Below are 24,563 nucleotides of genomic sequence, written 5' to 3' on the forward strand. Positions count from 1 at the left end.
AGGGACTTGGGATGACCTCAACCAGGAGTGGTGTCACGACTCAGGGGGGTCTTACCAAGTGCTGCCACCACTCTGGGTTAAGGGTTCCCCTTGAGAAGGCCCAGAGTCCCCTCCCAAGCCCTTCAGGCCTCCTGTAGCTTAGGCCAAATAATAGGCATGAGGACCAGGCAGAGTGAACAACAACAACAACAAAAAGGGTTATTTCAGTGCAATATAAATTAACAGGGTGCAATAAAACAGTAAAAGGGTGAAGGGAAAATAAACAAATGCCCTAGCTTGTATGAACTTACAGTCCCTACTGTCTCAGTCAGACCTAGCCTACTCACCCTTCCTCTCAGGGCAAGGGTCTCTTCCTGGCAGCACCTCCTCCTCAGCTCTGCCTCCTAGGAAAAGAACACTCACTAACTGGGCTTGGCCTTTATATATTCTCTTCCCAGGCCCCACCCCTCTCTGGGCCTGTTTCCCTCCAAAAACTTCACTACCCAATCAGAGGGACACAGGGGATCCTGGGAGATGTAGGCTTTTCCCAGTAACTCCTAAGCAGGTTTCCCCGGGGCCTGTAGGCCTCACTAGGCCCAGGATCATAACAGGTAGCCAAACTGTGGCTTGGGAGCCTCGTGTGGGTCTTTTATGCATATTGTGTGGCTCTCGAAGCCCCTGTCATTCCGTCGTCCGGCGTGCATAAAGCATTTGTCTCTTTAAATCACTTCTCTGAGACAAGTCAGCTGGTTGCTTTCTTTCCACCTCTCCCTCCCTGCCATTGATTTCCTTCCTTCCTTCCTTCCTTCCTTCCTTCCTTCCTTCCTTCCTTCCTTCCTTCCTTCCTTCCTTCCTTCCTTCCTTCCTTCCTTCCTTCCTTCCTTCCTTCCTTCCTTCCTTCCTTCCTTCCTTCCTTCCTTCCTTCCTTCCTCTAACATTCATGTCTTGCAGCTCTCAAACAATTGATGTTTATTCTAAGTGGCTCTTATGTTAAGCAAGTTTGGCCATCCCTGACCTCAACCAAAAAAGCAGAGAAAACCTAACATGGGGTGGGGGGAGGTCCTCATCGAGACGTTTTCCAGAATATCCTCCCCCCATTAAATTACACTACAGCTTATCCACGCCACCTACTCCCAAGAGGGACACGTGGAAGTGAGTGGGGTGTGCCATCAAGTCACAGCTGACTTATGGTGACCCTGTAGGGCAGGGGTGGCCAAACTTACATAATGTAAGAGCCACACTGAATAAACGGCAGATGTTTGAGAGCTGTATGTCTTGAACAAATATTGTCTTTCTTAAAACTCTTAATACTTTCTTTGCACAGAAAGATAAAATACATATGTATGCACTTGACAACACAGCCATACTAGAAGGAGACTTTTAAACAAAACAAAACAAATGCTGGGAATAACAGTTCCCATAAAACCAGGATAGGGAAAGGTTAAGGAATTATTTTTTGGCACCAATGGGAGAAGGAAACATGTACCACTTAAATAACTGACCACCGTTTGCATCATTGAAACTTAGGTTAATAAATACAGCTCCTACAAGAGTTCTGAAACTAAGGGGGAACTCTGTGCTGCCCTCTTTAATTCAGTCCCTCCTTCCAGCGACTCCCTAGGCTCTTGCACTCTTTCACGGCTCTAGGTCTCTGGGCAACTTCTGTGGTAAAGAAGAACTTGCAAACCTGCCTATTTCCCCCTGAGGTCTCTTATCTGGGAGAACCGAGTTTGATTCCCCACTCCTCCACTTGCAGCTGCTGGAATGGCCTTGGGTCAGCCATAGCTCTGGCAGGAGTTGTCCTTGAAAGGGCAGCTGCTGTGAGAGCTCTCTCAGCCCCACCCACCTCACAGGGTGTCTGTTGTGGGGGGAAAAAATTAAAGGAGATTGTGAGCCACTCTGAGATTCGGAGTGGAGGGCAGGATATAAATCCAATATCATCATCATCTTCTTCCCCTCCTCCTCCTTCTCCTCCTTGTACTCCTCCCCCTCCTCCTTTGCCTGAGGAAGATTCAAGACAAATTCACCATTGCTGTTCACAGAAGGAGGAGTTCCTTAAGGAGCCCTTGGCTCACATGGGAGAAAGCGGTGAAAGGGACTAATGAAAGGGATGCATTTTTTTTCCTGGGGACCTCAGCAAAAGCCCCACTGGGCCTCCAGTTGTTTCTCCCTATTATAAGAGGTTAACGTTCATAAAATAATAAGAGCAGAAAATGAGGGTAACCACCTACTCTTCTCCGCTGCCATTCACGGGGAGGAAGAAGTCCCAGCAGTGGAAGATGTTTTTGAATCAGGCTTTGGACGATGGGTCCCCCGGAGTCCAATTATTGGTTTCTAAGTGTCCACGTGGGGATAACGGGGCTAGTTAGCTACTTGAGCAGGGTTTTCTTTTTTTTTTTTTAACGGTAGATTTAGGGCACGCAAGAAAAGATTCCGTTGTCTTAAAAGGGGATTGTCTTTGTGCTGTGGGAAAATGCTTTCTTACCTGGCAGCGGCTTCCAGTTCTGTAGCTGAGTTTTCAAACGGTGGAAGGAGACAACTGGAAATGCGTCTCAGCCGGCAGGGCTCTTCTTCTTGTCTTCATGGCAAAAGACATTGTTAGATAGTGGGTTCGATACTTGTGGAGGCTCTTGCGTAGTGATAAAAGCTTTTGATTAGTGATTCAGCATCTCTACTAAGTGACTACAAACTACTGCTAAGCACCAGACCGTGTGGCAATATATACAGCTGGGGCAGGAGAAACCCAGCCCTCAAGAAGCAGAAACTCATCTGTGATTAGGGTTGCCAAGTCCAATTTCAGAAATATCTGGGGACTTTGGGGGTGGAGCCAGGAGACACTGGGGTAGGGCTAGGGGGAGGGGGAGAAACGGCACCAAGAGCGTGGCGAGCTTCCCCATCTCGGAGCGGGTGGCCGCTGCGCTACTGCCGCCTCTTCTCGGCTTCATTTTAGCTGCTCCTCGGAGATGGGCTCAGGCTGAGCCCATCTCGGAGGAGCAGCTAAGATGAAGCCGAGAAGAGGCGGCGGCAGCACAACGCCATTGCCCGCTCCGCCTCTGAGGTAAGATCAGAGAAGGGGAGGGTGGAGGCAGGCCAGGAGCGTGGCGAGCCGCGAGTCCGGGTCCTAGAAGGGGAAGCTCGCCGCGCTCCTTGGCGCCGTTTCCCCCCTCCCCCCGCTTCCGTTTTTTTGGGGAGCGGGGGAAGAGGTTGGAAATCTTGGGGTCCCCCGCCAGGGCGGGAGGGTTGGGAAGCCTATCTGTGATAGTGCCCCTTTTGGATCCTTCATTAGAATATGCATCCTCATTGGCTGATCCCAGGATCCTCTCAGTCTATTGTGATGCGTCTCAAGCTCAGGCCTGTAGCTCCAATGAGCCAGGCAGGAACTTACACCCAGCATGTCCAGGCCTGCCTTCACATACATAACAGACATAAACCAGAGAGCTGTCATACACTGAGGGAGAACAGGCCTGATTTGGCCTGCAGGCCCCATCCTGTTCTACCCTCCTAGGGGATTCCCAACTCCCTGGTGGGGCTTTTATTCACAAGTTGTCACTGCCATAGCGTTGCCAATCCCCAGGTGGGGGCAGGGGATCCCCCGGTTTGGAGACCCTCCCCCCGCTTCAGGGTCGTCAGAAAGCAGGAGGAGGGGAGGGAAATATCTGCTGGGAACTCTATTATTCCCTATGGAGATTTATTCCCATAGAAAATCATGGAGAATTGAGCTGGGGCTTGCGGGGGAGGGGCTGTTAGTTGGGGTAGAGGTGCCAAATTTTCAGTATAGCATCTAGTGCCTCTCCCCAAAATACCCCCAAAGTTTCAAAAAGATTGGACCAGGGGGTCCAATTCTATGAGCCTCAAAAGAAGGTGCCCCTATCCTTCATTATTTCCTATGGAAGGAAGGAATTGAAAAGGTGTGCCGTCCCTTTCAATGTGAGGGCCAGAATTCCCTTTGGAGTTCAATTGTGCTTGACATAGCCTTGATCTTGGCTCCACCCCCAAAGTCTCCTGGCTCCACCCCCAAAGTCCCCAGATATTTCTTGAATTGGACTTGGCAACCCTACACTGCCACCATCTGATCAATATAGGGACTTTCCAGGAATTAGAGGTGTGCCTGGAAAGCCATTGAGATTTCCTCCTTCCCAGCCTGTAGGGGGAAGAAAACCTTTTAAAATGCCAAGAGGGAACTTGCTGTCTGCCAGTCTCCCTCCAGGAGAAAAGGCATTTCTTCACACACACTAAAAGGGAGGCCTACGCATGGCCCCCGTGGCGTAGAGTGGTAAAGCTGCAATACTGCAGTCCAAGCTCTCTGCTCATTACCTGAGTTCGATCCTGGCGGAAGCTGGGTTCAGGTAGCCAGCTCAAGGTTGACTCAGCCTTCCATCCTTCTGAGGTCAGTAAAATGAGTACCCAGCTTGCTGGGGGGAAAGTGTAGGTGACTGGGGAAGGCAGTGGAAAACAACCCTGTAAAAAGTCTGCTGTGAAAACGTTGTGATGCAACATCACCACAGAATCGGAAACGACCGATGCTTGCACAGGGGACTACCTACCTGAGTTAAAACAAGATTTTACTACAGCCGCCCAAAACGTTTTTGTTGTTGTTGTTCAGTTGCACAGTCGAGTCCGACTCTTTGTGACCCCATAGACAAAGTCACACCAGGCCCTCCTGTCTTCCACTGAATTCTACTCAAATTCATGTTTGTTACATCAGTAACGCTGTCCAGCCATCTCCTCTTTTGCCGTCCCCTTCTTCTTATGCCTTCTGTCTTTCCCAGCATCAGGGTCTTCTCCAGGGAGTGCTCCTTTCTAATTTGGTGGCCAAAGCATTTGAGCTTCAGCTTCAGCATCTCACCTTCCAGGGAACAGTCAGGGTTGATTTCCCTTAGGACTAGCTGATTTGATCTTCTTGCAGTCCAAGGGACTCTCAAGATTCTTCTCCAGCACCACAGCTCAAAAGCATCTATTCTTCTGCACTCGGCCTTCCTTATGGTCCAGCTCTCACAGCCATACATGACTACTGGGAATACCATCGCTTTGACTATACAGACTTTTGTTGGCAGGGTGCTGTCTCGACTTTAGCTTGGTATTTTTTGTCGAAGGAAGAATTTGCACTGGAATGGATTCATACCCTGCAACTTCCAACCGGCATACTCTTATAATCAGGATCCCTCATGCAACTTTTAATTGACTGAATCGATTCACAGCTACTCATCGTCTCTATCCTGGCATCCCTTTGGGGTTCTTAGGTGATCTGCACATTAACTGGGCTGCATGACTTTCACCCTTCAATTCTATCAGCAGCCTGTGCTCCCTGGCTAGCTGAGCTGAGGTCTTCTCCTTTCTTATAAGTCTTCCTGGCTGCCTCTGATGTTGGAATACGTAGAGTTGTGTGCCTAGGGCACCGGCTTCTCGGGGTGCCATATTGGGTACCCCCAAGTGCCTTGATGACGTTATCGGGGAGGGGGGGGGACACCAGAAGGTAGCCTTGTCTAGGGTGTCAGACAGTCTAGGGCTGGCCCTGCTCAGTGGCAGAGCGTCCGTCTGGTATGCAAAAGGTCCCAGGTTCGATCCCAGGCATCACCAGTTACAAGGACCAGAGGCCTGCCTCTTTTGCTAATGTTATTCTGCGGTGGTTCTACGCTGCTGAAATAGCGGCTGCTCTTTAGGTTTCCCTGTATAAGCATCCCTGCAAGTGGTGGTGGGGTTTAGGACTCATTCGAGAGAACTCCGCTTCCAGTCTTTTATCTCCCTTCCCAGTTGTTGCTGCTCTCGTCTTCCTTCAGGGGGGCCTCTTTCCTTTGCTGGACATGCTGAACTTGCGCCGAGCACCTGTGCTCTCATCCACAGCAGGCGTTTGGTTAGAGTCTATTTAAACAGAACCTAAACTTGGCTTCTGCTCTTGTCCAGTTGGGGGGCGTTTCCCTGCCGCAACCCTGCATCTAATTTAGTTTGACGTGTAGGGCTGGTAGGGGTGGCTTTTCACCATGCATATTCTAGAATACAATAAAAACCAAGCCAATGGTTCTAAGAGGAGGGGAAGTGCGGGAATGTATCACCGTTGGTTAGTATTTCTTATATTTTTGGCCTGTAGGAAACTTGGGGCCCTTATAGGTACCTGGGGATCCCCTGGAATTACTACAGAGGCTACAGAGATCAGTTCCCCTGGAGAAAATGGAGGCTGGACTATGTGGCATTTGTACCCCACTGAGGTCACTGCCCTCCCCAGGATCCATCCCCAAATCTCCAAGAATTCCCCAACCTGGAGCTGGCAACCCCCCCCCCCCACCCATACACACACCCTTCTCTGGCACCAGGGAGACCTTGCAACCCTTGACCCTGTAGAGCCAGTTTGGTGTTGTGGTTAAGTGTGCAGACCAGGTTCGATTCCCCATTCCTCCACATGCAACTCCTGATGTGACCTTGGGTCAGCCACAAGTTCTCTCAAGGATGTTCTGCTCAAGAGCAGTTCTGGGAGAGCTCTCAGGCCCATCTAACTCACAGAGTGTCTGTTAGGATTGCCATGTCCCCTGCGGCCTCCGGTGGGGGACTTTCCTCGCGTGCCAGCCACTCTAGGCGTTTCTGGGAGAACTCTATGGTTTTCCTGGATGCTCTAGCATTTGGGGAGGGAAAAACTCTATGGTACCTACTGTAACCATAGAATTTTCCCTCCCAAATTGCTAGAGCGTTTGGGGAAACCATAGAGTTTTCCCAGAAACAGCTAGAGCGGCCAGCATGCAACATTGCCGGCGCAATGACGTCACTTGCGGGTGACATCATCGCGCTGGCGATGTTGGGGGAGGTTCCCCCACCGGCTCAATGTGGACTGGTGTGTTGGGAACCTCCAGGGCAGGAGAACCCCCACCCAGCCCAGGGGCTTGGCAGCCCTTGTGTCTGTTGTGGGGAGGGGAAGGGAAAGAAGATTGTAAGCTGCTCTGAGACTCTTTCAGGTAGTGAAGGAAAGGAAAGGAAAGGTCCCCTATGCAAGCACCAGTCGTTTTCGACTCTGGGGTGACGTTGCTTTCACAACATTTTCACGGCAGACTTTTTATGGGGTGGTTTGCCATCGCCTTCCCCAGTAATCTACACTTTTCCCCCAGCAAGCTGGGGACTCATTTTACCGACCTCAGAAGAATGGAAGGCTGAGTCAACCTCAAGCCAGCTACCTGAAAGCCCAGCTACTGCCGGGGATCGAACTCAGGTCGTGAGCAGAACTTAGGACTGCAGTACTGCAGCTTTAACACTCTGCACCACGGGACTCTTATAAGATAAAGGTAGTCCCCTGTGCAAAAACCAGTCGTTTCCGACTCTGGGGTGACGTTACTCTTACAACGTTTTCACGGCAGACTTTTTACGGGCTGTTTTGCCGTTGCCTTCCCAGTCATCTACACTTTTCCCCCAGCAAGCTGGGGACTCATTTGACCGACCTCGGAAGGATGGAAGGCTGAGTCAACCTCGAGCCGGTTACCTGAAAAACCAGCTTCCGTCGGGGATCGAACTCAGGACATGACTCGTGAGCAGAGCTTAGGACTGCAATACTGCAGCTTTAACGTTCTGCGCCGCAGGGCTCTTCTAAGGCAAAGGTAGTCCCCTGTGCAAACACCAGTCGTTTCCGACTCTGGGGTGACGTTGCTCTCACAACGTTTTCATGGCAGACTTTTTACGGGCTGTTTTGCCATTGCCTTCCCCAGTCATCTCCACTTTCCCCCTAGCAAGCTGGGGACTCATTTAACCAACCTCGGAAGGATGGAAGGCTGAGTCAACTTGAGCTGGCTACCTGAACCAGCTTCCGCCGGGATCAAACTCAGGTCGTGAGCAGAAAGCTCAGACTGCAGTACTGCAGCTTTACCACTCTGCGCTCTTATCCAGGTGGAGAAGTGTGGGATATAAATCCAATCTCTTCTCCTCCTCTTCCTCCTCCTGATATTCATGGCCTGGGCTAGGTCAGCCTTGTCAGATCTCAAAAGCTAAGCAAGGTTGACCCTGGTTAGTGTTTGGATGGGAGATCACCAAGGAAAACCAGGCGTGTCAAATGCAAGGGCAAACCACACCTGCCCATCACTTGCCATGAAAAACCCTACAAGATCACCAAAAGTCGGCTGCAACCCAATGTCATCAAGTGTGGGACAGAGTGTTGTATGTGAAGTTTGCCCTAAAAACTCACATTTCATGGAAAAATGGTCTTCATTTGTAGATTATGTAGCAGCTCATGATCTCCAGCCATACAATTCAGAACAGCTCAACTTACTCTCTCTCTCATCCCCCCCCCCCCTTTGAAATATCTTCTTTCCTCCTTTGTTTGGGCTAGTTGTGGTCTACATCTTGCACAAGGGGCATACTATTGTTGCAGAAGGTACACTTTATAACAGTAATAGCACTGATATTCTTTGCTCCTGCTAGCATGGCCTTGGGTCAGCCATAGCTCTGGCAGAGGTTGTCCTTGAAAGGGCGGCTGCTGGGAGAGCCCTCTCCAGCCCCACCCACCTCACAGGGTGTCTGTTGTGGGGAGGAAGGGAAAGGAGATTGTGAGCCGCTCTGAGACTCTTTGGAGTGGAGGGCGGGATATAAATCCAATATCTTCATCTACCTCACAGGGTGTCTGTTGTGGGGGAGGAAGGGAAAGGAGATTGTGAGCCGCTCTGAGACTCTTCGGAGTGGAGGGTGGGATATAAATCCAATATCTTCATCTACCTCACAGGGTGTCTGTTGTGGGGGAGGAAGGGAAAGGAGATTGTGAGCTGCTCTGAGACTCTTCGGAGTGGAGGGCGGGATATAAATCCAATATCTTCATCTACCTCACAGGGTGTCTGTTGTGGGGGAGGAAGGGAAAGGAGATTGTGAGCCGCTCTGAGACTCTTCAGAGTGGAGGGCGGGATATAAATTCAATATCTTCTTCTACCTCACAGGGTGTTGTTGTGGGGGAGGAAGGGAAAGGAGATTGTGAGCCGCTCTGAGACTCTTCGGAGTGGAGGGTGGGATATAAATCCAGTATCTTCATACACCTCACAGGATGTCTGTTGTGGGGGGTGGGGAGGAAGGTAAAGGAGATTGTGATCCGCTCTGAGACTCTTCGGAGTGGAGGGCGGGATATAAATCCAATATCTTCATCTACCTCACAGGGTGTCTGTTGTGGGGGAAGACGGTAAAGGAGATTGTGAACCGCTCTGAGACTCTTTGGAGTGGAAGGCGGGATATAAATCCAATATCATCTTCTTCTTTAAATTAGGTTTAGGCTTTAGGTTTTAAATTCCATAATTGATTGATTATGGCATCTTACATAACTTGATGTTAATCTACTTGCTAGGTTTCCTATCTTTTAATTTCTTTTTATACATAATCTGGCTGTTATGTTCTTGTCCAATACAGTTTACAGCTTGTTTATACATACTTCTTACTTAGCTATAGTCAAGGTTATTTACTGCACTGCAATGTTATTTGCAATGTTATTTACATCCTTGTTCCTTTGAATTCTGGTTTGTTTTTTGCATTGGAAAACTCCAATAAAATGTTAATTACCAAAAAAAAAAAAAAGCTTGGGACAGGGTGCAGAGTCTGTCCAGCCCCTTTGTTTCGACAACAACCTTGAGATGTAGACAGGGCTATTGTCCCAAGATAATGCAGTGAGTTTTGCAGCCAGGAAGGCTTTTGGTCTTGATAGGTTCACCAAGTCCAGTATTATGGACAGCACTGCCACGGCGCTTTCCAAAAGTGGTTCCAGGACAGAGTTTAACAAAGTGTCGGGGGTTGTGCTGTATATAAGGACTTCCATATATGCAGGGCTTTTTTTGTAGCAGGACTTCCTTTGCATATTAGGCCACACACCCCTGATGTAGCCAATCCTCCTGGAGCTTCCAGTAGGCCCTGTATGAAGAGCCCTGTAAGGAATTCTAGCAGGACCTCCTTTGCATATTAGACCACACACCCCTGATGTAGCCAATCCTCCTGGAGCTGACAGCAGGCCCTGTACGAAGAGCCCTGTAAGGAATTCTAGCAGGACCTCCTTTGCATATTAGGCCACACCTCCCTGATGTAGCCAGTCCTCCTGGAGCTTACAGCAGGCCCTGTATGAAGAGCCCTGTAAGGAATTCTAGCAGGACCTCCTTTGCATATTAGGCCACACACCCCTGATGTAGCCAGTCCCTCAAGAACTTACAGGGCTCTTTTTACAGCGCCTACTGTAAGTTCTTGGAGGATTGGTTACATCAAGGAGGTGTGACCTAATATGCAAAGGAGTTCCTGCTACAAAAAAAAGCTCTGTTGGACTCTATGTCATTATATTCTGCTGAAGTCCCTCCCCTTCCCAAATACCACTATTCCCAGGCTCCACCTCCCCCAAATCTCTAGGTATTGCCTAAATTAGAGCTGGCAACGCTACTTCTGAAGGCCTACAAGTAGGGTACAGAGACTCAAGTGCAGCGCAAAGCATCCGTCCAACATAGCAGATAAATTGTTGCTATCTTCTCTTAGAGAAGTTTGCATTTAATGAAGAAAGATTTTAATGATTGACTGTACTCAAATAATCAAGCAATATTTGCATAATTTGTATAGTCAGATAATTTCCCCCTTGCTTGCAGAATTCAGCTTTCTTTGTTGTTCAATTTCTCACTCGCGTCCTCGTTTCTAACTTTAGAGGGTTTTTGCATATTTATTTACGAAAAATATTTACACTCCTCCAGGCTCTCAGCCAATGGATTTCGAGGTGGCTTATATTGATCGGCAATTAAAATCAAGACAATTAATCAGCCATTTACAACTGCTTTCAGTCTCCTACAAGAGGCAGCAGCAAATCCCGGCCTCCGTGATTAACAGAAGTCAATCACTGTAACGGAAGAAAACACATATTGCATAACCATGTCCGTGCCAAGGAAACATGAGAGACAGAAAGCTGGCAAAACAATAGATGTTTTTTTTTAAAAAAACCCAATAGAAATCAAGCAAAAGTTTGAGTGAGCAAAGGCATTTTTCACCTGGCATCTGGAAGAAGCAAGATTAGGTACAGGGTGAGCAGCTGTTGGGAAGGTGTGCCAAAGTGAGGGGCACCCACAGAAAAGACTTTTAAGCGTTTGATTTTGCAATTCTGCTTCTCTTAATGGTGAAAGGGTACTGCGCAGGGCTTTTTTTTGCACAGGAATGCCGTTCCAGCTGGCATGACATCAGGGGTGTGGCCTAATACACAAATGAGTTCCTGCTGGCCTTTCCTACAAAAAAAAAAGCCCTGTGTGGAACAATGGTGCCATCAAGGGGTGTGGCCTAATATGCAAATGAATCCCTGCTGGGCTTTTTCTACCCCCAAATTCCTGATGGGAGAGTTGTGATATCGAGGGGCAGTCTTAGCCAATCGGCAACAGGTACAGCTGCCCTGGGCTCCATGCTGCAGGGGCACCTTACCTGACCCCATTCCCTAATGGAGGGGTGTAGAAGAAACAGATTAGGCTGTGGCTGCCATCAGTTGCCCGTGGCCTGCCTAGGGTTCAGGCTGCCTCCTAACAGCAACAGCCACTTCAGCCCTTCCCATCTGGGTCTCAGGAAGGCGGGTTGAAGGGTTGTCAAGTCCCCCGCGGTTACCATAGAGTTTCCCTCCCAAATTGCTAGAGCGGCTGGGAAAACCATAGAGCTTTCCCAGACGCTCCTAGAGCAGCCAGCGTGCGATGCTGCCTGCGCGATGATGTCACTTTCGAGAGAAGTCATCACGCCGCCGGCATCAGGGGAGGATCCCCCTGCCAGCCCAATGGGGCGGCGGGTTGGGAACCTCCAGGGTGGGAGAACCTGCACCCAGTCTGGAAACTTGGCAGCCCTACTGGGTTGCAGGGATCGCCGGTTCCTGCTCCGTCTGGGGCTCAGGAAGACAGCTTCTGCTGATGACTCAAACCTACTGCTTGGCAGAGGGGGCCACCCTGGCTTGGTCCCAGGAGGGGTGGGGGGTGGCAAGAGGTGCCCAAGGGGGTGGCAGTGATCCTGGGTCCCCGACCTAAATTCCGGGCCCAGACCCCAGAATCACTGAGACCTTAGTAGTGTGACGACTATAATCAGTGTACTAGTTATAGATAACTATACATAACTGTTGATGTATAGAGTTCTAAAGGTATAATTGGACAAACTGTGTATTTAAACAAAATGCTGCTACTTGTTTCAAGTTCTTTCCTTAACGAGCGGTTTAACATTATTCAGTATGTTTATTATGTGCACTATTTTGACCAATTGCGTGTTCATGGCACAACGAGAGATCCCCCAGTGGGCTAAATACGTTGAGTAAGTATCTTTGCTTGCTTCTGACTTTCCCTCTGTCCCCCGTTTTTTTCCCCCCATTCTCCCACTGTCTATTGCGGGGAGGGTTATGCGTGTGCATGGGAGTGTTTGTGTGCACCTGGAAGTCATGGGAACCTCTGGCGACTGACTCCTACTGGAGGCGAGGAGGTTACTTAGAGAGGTGGCTGAATAAAGCCTGCCCCTGCCTTCCCAGCTGCAGTATTTTGAGGAGGTCTCCCACCCAAGTGCTTGCCAGAGTCAATCCTGCTTAAGCTTCCGAGATCTGACAAGATTTGAATTGTTGGGCCCTTTTGCCTAGGCTTGCCAATCCCCAGGTCCCAGTGGGGGTTCTTTCGCTTTCCCAGGTTCCTTCCCGCCCCCAGTCAACTGGCCGGCAGGGGGAAGCACCGCCCCCAGAGGACCATGTGACTTTCTACCTCCGGAGGCTTCAGTCTCCAATTGAAAGGCTTCCTCTTGGGATGGGGTGTCTGTGCTACTTTGAAGAAGTTGGCAGCAACTTGTGAGTAGAGAGGCCAATCCCTTGCTTCAGAGTCGCCAGAAACGGGGTGGGGGGGGGAGACATCTGCTGAGCACTTCATTATTCCCTATGTGGAGATCGATTCTCCTAGGGTATAATGGGGGATTGATCTGGAGGTTTTGGGGGCTCTGGGGGAGCTGTTTTTTGAGGTAGAGGCACCAAATTTTCAGTGTAGTATCTAGTGCTTCTCCCCAAAGTACCCCCCAGGTTTCAAAATGATTGGACAAGGGGGTCCAATTCTATGAGCCCCAAAAGAAGGTGCCCCTATCCATTATTTCCTATGGAAGGAAGACATTTAAAAAGGTATGCTTTCCCTTTAAATGTGATGGCCAGAACTCCCTTGGAGTTCAATTATGCTTGTCACACCCTTGCTCCTGGCTCTGCCCCCAATGTCTCCTGGCTCCACCCCCAAAGTCCCCAGATATTTCTTGAATTGGACTTGGCAACCCTATTTCTGCCAGTGTCATCTTTGGGGACCTGGAAGCATTCGCTGACTTGCATCTGGTCTCCTCCAGGCTTGTGCTTCCGGGTGAGATGTTGATGTGTGTCAGAAGGCAGGAAATGAAAGGAAATTTGAAACCAAGAGTGTCAAAGAGTGTGGTGTGAAGAAATGAATGATTGGCTAGGGCAAGGGTCCTTGACCTTGGTGAGCCGGTGGGCACCTTTGGTAAAGTGACATGAGGTGGTGGGCACAACTACAAAATGGCCGCTGCAAGAGGTGGAGCGAGCCACAAAATGGCTGCCACAGGAGGCGGAACCAACAACAAAACCTCAGCGATGAAGACAGATAGAAGCTCTGTTTTAGCAGGACGCCTTTTAAAATGAACATCTTGTTTAAAAATATTTCCTTGCCCACACACACACACACTTCCACACACCCTAAAAATTATCATCTTGATGGGCATTGTAAGGTTTTTTTTTCATGTTTGGCTGTGCGTGTTTTTCATTCACACTGTTCTGGTATTACTGTGGAATTTTTGAAATACCATATTTCAAACACACCTCCGCATCACGTGTGTTTCCTTGGCAGATATATGTCCAATTGAAGCACCTTATTATACCTTTCCATTTTGTCAGTGTGCTGGGTTACAGTCCAAAGTGGCATTTCCTCGTATTCCTTCAGGGGATTATTTATTTCTTCCCTTTGGTTGTTTGGATGAGCCCTGAAGCTGCGCTGCTCCCGTATCCCACCTGGGTGATTCAGACAACCTTGTGGGTGTTTGAGAGCTGTGAGAAAGGCATCCGCATGGTGCCACCAAAAAATTGCTAGTATTTCCCCTCACTGCCACGGTGTCTCCAATGGTTGTGTGAACAGGCCCAGGCAGGACTATGATGTGACCAGGGGATGGCCACCTTCTGATGCTGGAAAGTTCCAGTGGGAAAAGGTTACATTCCTTTCCTAGAAGTGGTGGGGGCTTCAAGCTAGCTTCAAGAGGGGATTGGATAAACATATGGAACAGAGGTCCATCAGTGGCTATTAGCCACAGCGTATTGTTGGAACTCTCTGTCTGGGGCAGTGATGCTCTGTATTCTTGGTGCTTGTGAGGGGCAACAGTGTGAGGTCTTCTACTGTCCTGGCCCCACTGATGGACCTACTGATGGCACTTGGGTTTTTTTTGGCCATTGTGTGACACAGAGTGTTGGCCTGAATGGGCCACTGACCTGATCCAACATGGCTTCTCTTATGTTCCTAGAGGTGTTTCCTGCAGATGTGGATTGTTGTGGGGCATGGTGGCTCACCGGGAACCTCCAGAGCCACTAGGGTTGCCAAGTCCCCACTGGCTGCCAGTGGGGGACTTTTTAAACATGCACAAAGTGATGATGTCACCCAGAAGTGACATATCACGCCGGGACACTCTAGAAATTTTGGGGGAAAACTCTATGGCACCATAGAGATTTTCCCCAAATTGCTAGGGCATCCTTGTACGAAACCATAGTTTCCTTCAAATTCCTAGAGTGTCCCTGCGTGACGTGCCCAGCATGATACGTCACTTCCGGATGACATCATCATGGCACATGCCGCCACGCATGATGGTGCTCTTGGGAGACAGGGGTCCCCCTGGTGGCCTGCTCTGTGCCAGTGGGCTGGGGACCCTGAAATTAGGGGAAACCCGGCTCTTGGCAGGAGCTTGGGAAGCCTACGAGCCGCTCTGGGCAGATGGGCCTTGAGCTGTGTGTTGTCTGCTTTGATCTGATGCCTGTTTCCTAATATTGACTCCAGAGCAACGTCTGTCCTTGACTAATGTTTTGCCAGGTTCTTTCTCACCTGTATGAACCCTGCCATGGAAAGTAAGTGGATGATCGTCACACCGCCCCACTCATACGTTGCATTATCTGCTATGCTCCCATGAACGAGCATCACGCATTGTCAGGGCTCCATTTGATACTACTGGCTTGCCTGGTTTTCCCACGCCCTGCTCTTTTCCCAACAGAGAGAACGGCAGCCATCGATTTATGTGGAAGAAAGCTGGCATGATTGCTGAAGGCAGTGTTAGAGTCGGGTTCCCAAGACGGCTTAGTCAAATGCTTGGAGATTTTGAGCCAGTGCTTGAGGACGATGGAATTTGGGTGGATGCGATGTCACTTCCAGTGACACTCTGGGAATTTCTCATGACCTCTACATTAAAGACCGCAGAGACTTGGAGAGATTTCTAGAATGTCACTGTGGATGCAATCACCCCCGCTTAATTTTTGAAGGGTGAGAGATTGGGGCTGAGAGGTCTGTGTTAGAGTAGAGGTTAGACCTGGCTCTGATGACATCACCTTCTTGGGGGAAGTCCTGCCCCTCTTCCAATGGCATTCCCAAATGCAGCCCACTGAGTCTGTGCCATAGAACTTAATGGGAGCCATACAAAGCTGAGAGTGCTCCTATGCCACCACAGTATGCATGTCATTCATTTTAGATTCCAGACTTAATGACCTTAGGTGGCGTCAGATGCTCTGGGAACTACGATTCCCAGAGTGCACTGGAAAAGGAAGTAGACAAATAAACACGATGAGCTGTGCAGAGCTCTCCCACTCTAGCTGCAGGCCACACCTGGGCCCCGTACATTTGTTAATGTTAGAGGGAGTGCTGCTAAAATGATGAACTTATAGAACTGGCATATAAAGATATGTTTCTGACGCATGGCTGAGCAAGTCTTTAGGAATACAAATACCTGATGACAGGGCTTTTTCTGTAGCGGGAACTCCTTTGCGTATTAGGCCACACCCCACTGATGTAGCCAATCCTCTCGGAGCTTACAAAGGCCTACTGCAAGCTCTTGGAGGCTACATCAGGGGGGGTGTAGCCTAATATGCAAAGGCGCTCCTGCTACAAAGAAAGCCCTGCCTGCTGATGACCTTTTACCTCCTTTTTTTTTAAAAAGATGCTTTCCATAGCTCGCTTTAAAAAAAGGTACAGCAAGTATGCATTTCTCCAAGCTATGGAAATGGATAGCAGATGCAGGAGCTTAATCAAAGTGCAGTGCATTAAACAATTAGCGTGGCTCATTGAGCCAACCAGAATGCACTTTTTTATGTTTGACTGACAGCTGATAAACACGGCCATCTGCTCCTGGTGGCTGGCGCCGGAGAGAAAGATTACAGAATGCCCTCCTTTGAGTGATCCCACGGAACACGCAGGCTTCAACTTTTAGGAGAGGTGGAATCACGGCTCACGTGGGGACATATTTATCCCTTCCTAAATTCCGGCCCCGTTAATACCGGCGTCTTCATGTTGGGGGGGGCCATGGCTTCTTTCGAATCTGCTCCACATTGCTAAAGATATGGGCGTTTTCGCACTCACCTTCAAGTGGTGCGACCACCCTCCTCACGCCGGCGGATCTGCAGGGATTTCGCACCAGAAGCGCCGGCGCACCCAAAAGAGCCGGCGACTTCCGTCGCGAAACCAGCTCAAACGTTTTCCTGCTTCTTGGCGGTTTCCGTTTCTCGATGCCCCAAGTTTTGGCCTCTTGGGATTAGAGAGGGGCCTTTTAGCCATCCACCACCTAGGACCATATTTTTCTTTTGCCCCTTCCTCTGAAAAACTGCTGTTCAACCTTAGGGCTAGACTTGATAGCCTCTTGGTCTTTCCCGCCATTTTTTTTTTTTTTGCATAAGTTCAGGCAGTGTCAGTAAAGGCAAGAGAGCAGTCAGATAAAACTCTGATTGGTCTAGCTTTGATTGTTTTGCAGGAGTCTACACACATGGTAGAACAGGAAGAAAATGTTGATAGGAATACCAGCTCTTTTGACTGCTCATGAACCCCTGCAGAGTTATTAGGGCTTAGTAAACAAGCTCCACCCATAACAACATAGGATGTGCCCTATTGGAGCAGGCCAGTAGTTCATAGGGTTGCCAAGTCCCTCTGCTGCTGTGGCAGGGGACTTTTTCAGTGTGCATAGTGCGATGACATCACCCAGAACTGACATCATCACACTGGCGATGTCCCACTAGGTATGCTCTAGGACTAGCAATAAAACTCTATGGTACCATAGAGTTTTACCTTGATCCCTAGAGTGTAGGGAAATACTGTAGGATTAGTGGAAAAACTGTATGGTACCATAGAGTTTTTAGCACGAGTCCTAGAATGTCCCCAGGGTGACATCCCCGGTGCCATGATGTCACTTCTATGTGATGTCATCACGCTGGGGACAGCATGCACCGATGGAGCTCTTCAGGGGTGGGGATCGCCCCAGTAGCCTGTTCCCTGCCAGCAGTTTGGGGCCCTCCTTGTCGGGGGATCCCCCGCCCTCAGCGAGAGTTTGGCAGCCCTAGTAGGTCATAAAGTCCAGCATCATTTCCCCTATAGTGGCCACAGAGTTGTCCCTGGATGTTCTAAATCATGGGCAGGGAGGCCATATGCTTTCCCTGAATTTTGAGGTTCTATTTAGTCATCAGAGCGAGTAGCCAGTGATGGACCTCTAAATCAGAGCCTGCTGGATCGGACCTGGTATGTCGTGAGCCACTCTGTGCCCACTCGTGGCATAAGGTGAGATAGAAGAGAGATAAATCAGTAAATAAAATCTAGTGAAGGATATTGGTTCACACAAAGGTTGCTTAGTGTATTGGCTCACTTGTTTGGGCCTATCAGTGACTTCTGGCTGCTTCCCACCCCCCACCCCCCTTTGGCAAGAGTTGGGTGTCTACGCTAAGGTTGCCAGGTCTCTTCTGGGAACCAGAGTGGGGGCTCACCAGGAGTGCGAGAGAGGCCTAGTTCTCATTGCTGGAGATGCAGTGACATCATTTCCAGTGTGCACCAGTAATGACATCATCGCATTGTAGGGTTGCCAGGTCCCCGCGGCCTCCGGTGAGTGACGTCATCACACTGGCGACATCACGTGCCAGCTGCTCTAGGCGTTTCCAGGAAACTCTATGGCTTTCCTGGATGCTCTAGCGTTTTGGGAGGTAAAAACTCTATGGTACCTATTGTACCATAGAGTTTTCCCTCCCAAAATACTAAAGCATCCGGGGAAACCATAGTTTTCCCATAAATACCTAGAGCGGCCAGTACACAACATTGCCAGCTCGATGACATCATTTGCAGGTGATGTCATCATGTCAGCAATGTCGGGGGAGGTTCCCCCACCAGGCCAATGTGGGCTGGCGAGTTGGGAACCCCCAGGTGGGAGAATCTCCACCCGGCCCAGGGGCTTGGCAGCTCTATCACAATGCTGGTAGTTGGGCAAAAACTTTATGGTCAAAATGGCTTCTGCTATGACGTTTTTGCCCCAAAACCAAAGCGTTGCCACATTGTTGATGGCAGCAACTCAGGCCTGCCTGCCCTATCAGCAGTTCCCCCCACCAGCCATCTGACATACATGTATAAGTCAGACTCTTAACGGCACTGTTTCTTGATTGCAGTCTCTAGGCAATGTATTCCCCCCTGCTTCCTGATTTAAAGGAAGCTCCCAGCTTGTGTCCATAAAACACGCAGAGCATCTGGATCCCTTTCAGTCCACATAAATATACCACTGCGATCTGCAACCTGATCATCTGGGAAAAGGCCCTTTGCCAGCCTCCTTGGGGAGAGGCGATCCGATCCAATCAACCGCAATGAATACTCCATAATTCATAATGCCTTTTTCCGTTGATCGCAGCAGGTGTATTACCTGGCGGCTGATATTTTCCATGCCTGACTTAACGATGGCCCGGTCCATCCGGATGTACTGCTGCAGTGTCATGAGCATTCGTTAAGAAGTCTGCCAATTCTGCTTGACAATTATTATTTTTTTGCACATTGCTGAACTGGAGTTTCTTTATATGTTCAAGACTGCAATTCTGAAGCTACGCAGGAAAACAAAAGGCTTCAAGGATGAAGCTTCTCCCCAAGAAAGATCTGGCAACAAATGCCCTCTTGGGTATTCTGAGTTAAAACAGGCATGCATGTTTTAGGTTAGGCTGACATTATGATACTGATTATCAGAGTTACACACCCTTTTTGTGTAGCATATTAGGCCACACACCACTGATGGAGCCAATCCTCCAAGAGCTTACGGGTCTCTTAGTACAGGGCCTACTGTAAGCCTCAGGAGGATTGGCTGCATCAGGGGTGTGTGGCCTAATAGGCAAAGGAGTTCCTGCTACAAAAAAAGTCCAGCTCATTGTTAACATACTTTACACTCTCATTTACTGAAAATGGTTTTGTTCTGCTGTCTTGGTGGAAACAAACTTCCAAGATGACATACAAGTCTTAAAAATACAAGCAAATACATAGAAGCTATCGCTATCGGCGGTGGCAGTGCAGAGCCGATAAAAAGAAACAAACATTTGCAAAGCTTAGAACAAGAATACTGTCTTTAAAATTGGGGGGAGGGACCGGTGTTCCCTCTAAGCTGCAGAGTTTTGTGAGCCAAAATTCGACTCTGTGAGCTGCTGGCATTAAAGTTGCGAACTCCTGCATCAATGATTGTGCTTTGGGGTCATCCTTCCTGAGCTAAGACAAAAATGTGTGCGCTAGAGGCTAAAAAGCTGTGAGCTAGCTCACATGAACTCATCTTAGAGGGAACAATGGGAGGGACTCTATGTGGCATTCGGGAGCTGTGATAGGATTCTCTGACATGTCATTTACCATGGTAAGCAGTTTCAGAAGTCCAATATAGATGAGGGTTGTACTGTTGGCAGGGCCAACCCTTGACTGTCCAACACTCTAGGCAAGGCTAACTTCTGCCCCCCCCCCACCGATAACATCACTGAGTCGCATGGGGGGGTACCCAATTCAGCAACCCCACAAAGCCGGCGCCCTAGGCAATCACCTAATTTGCCTAGTGGTAGGGCCGGCCCTAACTGTTGGTCTTCCTGGAAGTGATAGTATGGCACAGGAGGTGCCGCCCCTCCATGTCCCTGCCCCCTTAAGCTTCTGCTGGTTGCCTGGCAACCCTGAGGCCTCGCGATTCGGTACACCCCTGGCGACTCCAGTAACGATATGAGAAGGGGCTGCATGTCACTTTGTCTTTGTGAAAGGATCCATTCCTGGGATGTGCTTCTCAGGCTTATTTCACACACGCATGGCCCATCCCTTCAATGACTTGCAGAGGCATAGATAAGCATTGGGAAAGTTGTACGTTTGATCAGCGTCCTTCAATAAAGAAAGCTTGGTGGTGTTTGGAATTTGATTCCGGATGGCTGTTTCACACATACAGATCATGCGCTGGATATTGGATGAACAGGCATGTGGAAATACGTTGTCTTTTCTTTTCTTTTCTGTCCTCCATCTGCTAATGCTCTTGCTTTCTCTTGGGCCTTTAAATCTTTGCAGGTACACTTTCACAGGCATTTACACTTTTGAATCATTGGTAAAAATATTGGCGAGAGGGTTTTGTATGACAGAATTCACCTTTCTTCGCGATCCATGGAACTGGCTGGACTTTAGCGTCATTGTCATGGCGTAAGTACCTTTTTTTTTTCTAATGTTCCTCTTTGAAAAAGTTTGAAGTTTCTTCTCCAGCTGTTTCCCAAAACTCTTAACACTTGCTCATTTATGTTGCACTTGTTGCAGATGGCCTAATATGCAAAGAAGTTCCTGCTACAAAAAAAGCCCTATTTCGGATTATCATTCAATTAGAGTCTGAGCACACAGCAAGCCTGGGACTCATATGGCAGCGGGTTAGGTTGCTTTTTCTGCCTTTGACAATCTGCCTCTTATGGCAAGCGCCCAGTTCACCTATTAGGTGGACTGCCTGCCCCCCTCCCCCCGCCTGTCCCCTTGGCAGGATGGGAGACCCCCCCCCCCACGGCCATTTGCTTATTTGCTGCTCTGAGATCCTCCAGTTCAAAGCACATTCTTAAACATCCACCTCTAAGCCTCTGTAAAGGAAACAAAAGGATTTGTATTCAGGACAGCTGCTGGCTTGGCCGGCCAAGGGAAACTTAAAACAGGACCATCCAGAGCGGAAAGGAAAGACGATCTCAACTCAGAAGCTGCAAAGAGTGCCACAGGAAGGGGGTGGATGGTCAGTGGATTCTGTTGTTTGGGGTTTTTTTTAAAAAAGAGAGAGAGAGAGAGAAAGGCAATACTAGAAAGGGTATTGCTATGACAACCAGGCAATTTCTGCACAAGTTTTAAAACCCTGTCAATTTGTTTTAAAGTACTTCTTGGCTGCTGTTCCAGCAACCACTTAAGCAATTGTATCCAGGGCTTTAATACCATCTTCAGGAGATGAAATGGGGCTTTTTAAACCCTGAACTCAAATTTAGCTGGAAGGACCTTAGGGCTCTGTGTGCGTGTGTACACAAGAGAAGCCATGCTGGATCAGACCAATGGCCCATCCAGTCCAACACTCTGTCACATAGTAGCCAAGAAACCCAGGTGCTATCAGGAGGTCCACTACTGGGGCCAGGACAGTAGAAGCCCTCCCACTGTGCTCCCCCAAGCACCAAGAATACAGAGCATCACTAGCCCCAGACAGAGAGTTCCATCTATACCCTGTGGCTAATAACCACTGAGGGACCTCTGCTCCATATGCTTATTCAACCCCCTCTTGAAGCCATCTTTGCTAAGAGAGCCAGTTTGGTGTAGTGGTTAAGTGCATGGACTCTTATCTGGGAGAACTGGGTTTGATTCCCCACTCCTCCACTTGCACCTGCTGGAATGGCCTTGGGTTAGCCATAGCTCTGGCAGAGGTTGTCCTTCAAACGGCAGCTGCTGTGAGAGCCCTCTCAGCCCCACCCACCTCACAGGGTGTCTGTTGTGGGGGGAGAAGATATAGGAGATGGTAAGCTGCTCTGAGTCTCTGATTCAAAGAGAAGGGCGAGGTATAAATCTGCAATTTTTCTTCTTCTTCTATGCATGTAGCTGCCACCACCTCCTGTGGCAGTGAATTCCACATGTTAACCATCCTTTGGGTGAAGAAGGACTTTCTTTTATCCAATCTAACCCGACTGCTCAGCGATTTCATGGAGTGCCCACGAGTTCTTGTATTGTGAAAAAGAGAGAAAAGCACTTCTTTCTCTACCTTCTCTATCCCAGGCATCACCTTGTCAATCTCTACCATGCTTGCTTAGCAATGCTTATAAGGTTTAGTAATGCTTACAAGATTAGTGCAATTTAGGATATATTAAGGACCACATAGATAATCATAAATTATAGAAACTGAAGTTATTGATAATAATATTAGGTGAGATTTCCGTATGTATGTATAGGCAGGTAAAGGAGATTGTGAGCCGCTCTGAGAATCTTCGGAGTGGTGGGTGGGATAGAAATCCAATATCTTCATCTACCTCACAGGGTGTCTGCTGTGGGGGAGGAAGGGAAAGGAGATTGTGAGACACTCTGAGACTCTTCGGAGTGGAGGGCGGGATATAAATCCAATATCTTCATCTACCTCACAGGGTGTCTGTTGCGGGGGAGGAAGGTAAAGGAGATTGTGAGCCGCTCTGAGACTCTTCGGAGTGGAGGGCAGGATAGAAATCCAATATCTTCATCTACCTCACAGGGTGTCTGCTGTGGGGGAGGAAGGGAAAGGAGATTGTGAGCCACTCTGAGACTCTTCGGAGTGGAGGGCGGGATATAAATCCAATATCTTCATCTACCTCACAGGGTGTCTGTTGTGGGGGAGGAAGGTAAAGGAGATTGTGAGCCGCTCTGAGACTCTTCGAAGTGGAGGGCGGGATATAAATCCAATATCTTCATCTACCTCACAGGTTGTCTGTTGTGGGGGAGGAAGGTAAAGGAGACTGTGAGCCGCTCTGAGGCTCTTCGGAGTGGAGGGCGGGATATAAATCCAATATCTTCATCTACCTCACAGGGTGTCTGTTGTGGGGGAGGAAGGTAAAGGAGATTGTGAGCTGCTCTGAGACTCTTCGGAGTGGAGGGCGGGATATAAATCCAATATCTTCATCTACCTCACAGGTTGTCTGTTGTGGGGGAGGAAGGGAAAGGAGATTGTGAGCCGCTCTGAGACTCTTTGGAGTGGAGGGCGGGATATAAATCCAATATCTTCATCTACCTCACAGGGTGTCTGTTGTGGGGGAGGAAGGTAAAGGAGATTGTGAGCCCCTCTGAGACTCTTCGGAGTGGAGGGTGGGATATAAATCCAATGTGTGACTTGCATTGATTTGAGCTCAGTGGCACCTGAGAGGCCACAAGGTTTTCAGGGTATAAGTTTTCAAGAGTCAAGAGGCGCGTGCACAACCCCCCTGCCTTCGTTTTTTAAAAAATAAAATGCAAGTTGTTTATCGCAAGGAAAATCCCCACGGCTAAAGGCAGTGGGGCTGTGAAGATTTGCCAGCTGCGAACGTAGGGTTGCCAATCCCCAGGTGGAGGCAGGGGATCCCCCGTTTGGAGACCCTCCCCCCACTTCAGGGTCATCAGAAAGCGCGGGGAGGGGAGGGAAATGTCTCCTGGGAACTCTGTTATTTCCTATGGAGATTTATTCCCATAGAAAATCATGGAGAATTGATTCGCGGGTATCTGGGGCTCTGGGGGCCCCCTGTTTTTTGGGTTAGAGGCACCAAATTTTCTGTATAGCATCTAGTGCCTCTCCTCAAAATACCCCCCAAGTTTCAAAAAGATTGGACCAGGGGTCCAATTCTACGAGCCCTAAAAGAAGGTGCCCTATCCTTCATTATTTCCTATGGAAGGAAGGAATTGAAAAGGTGTGCCGTCTCTTTAAATGTGACGGCCAGAACTCCCTTTGGAGTTCAATTATGCTTGTCACAGCCTTGATCTTGGCTCCACCCCCAAAGTCTCCTGGCTCCACCCCCAAAGTCCCCAGATATTTCTTGAATTGGACTTGGCAACACTATGCGAACTTGATGTTACATATGTTGCAAGGGTACAGAGTTGCCAACTGCGGGTAGGGGCAGGGCCAGATTAAACCCTGTGGAGGCCCCTAGGCAGTCAAAATCTCAGGGGGGGGGCCTCTCACAGATTATCTCAGAGTCGGAGTGGCCACCCTGCCACCTGTGGCCCCCGCTGCAGCCTGCAGGCACCTTCTCAAAAGCCCCTTTAACAAAGCTGCGGGGGAAAGGCAAACTTGGCAGTGATGCAGGCATCAGCTGCACCAGGCAGGTCGGGCAAAGAGCAACTTAGTTGCTGGCTGTGCCTGCAGGCTGGGAGTGCTGCAAGCTGGGGGGAAACCGGGGTGGGGGGGAAGCTTCCCGGGGCCCCTAAAGGCGTGGAGGCCCATAGGCTAGTGCCTACCTGGCCTAATTGTTAATCTGGCCCTGGGTAGGGAAATTCCTGGAGATTTTGGGTGTGGCGCCTAGGTTGTGTCTCTTGTCTCAATTTTCAGCAGGTGAGGAGGAGAAGAACGAGGATGCATGTGTGCCTTTGAAGCCTGTTTCTAACTTAAGAAGAAGAAGATGATATTGGATTTATATCCCGCCC

General features: G+C 49.2%; 1 protein-coding gene across 1 annotated transcript in view; it reads left to right on the forward strand.

The window, feature by feature from the left end:
• The window catches only part of LOC132578151 (sodium channel protein type 5 subunit alpha-like), a 431,998-nt gene that overhangs the window by 13,001 nt on the left and 394,434 nt on the right, over positions 1–24,563 (forward strand). Inside the window, 2 exon segments of the mRNA XM_060248007.1 lie at positions 12,129–12,219; positions 20,493–20,621. Coding sequence (XP_060103990.1) covers positions 12,129–12,219; positions 20,493–20,621 — 220 coding nt within the window.

This window comes from Heteronotia binoei, chromosome 10 (genome assembly GCF_032191835.1).
Source record: "Heteronotia binoei isolate CCM8104 ecotype False Entrance Well chromosome 10, APGP_CSIRO_Hbin_v1, whole genome shotgun sequence".
Classification (NCBI taxonomy): Eukaryota; Metazoa; Chordata; class Lepidosauria; order Squamata; family Gekkonidae; genus Heteronotia; species Heteronotia binoei.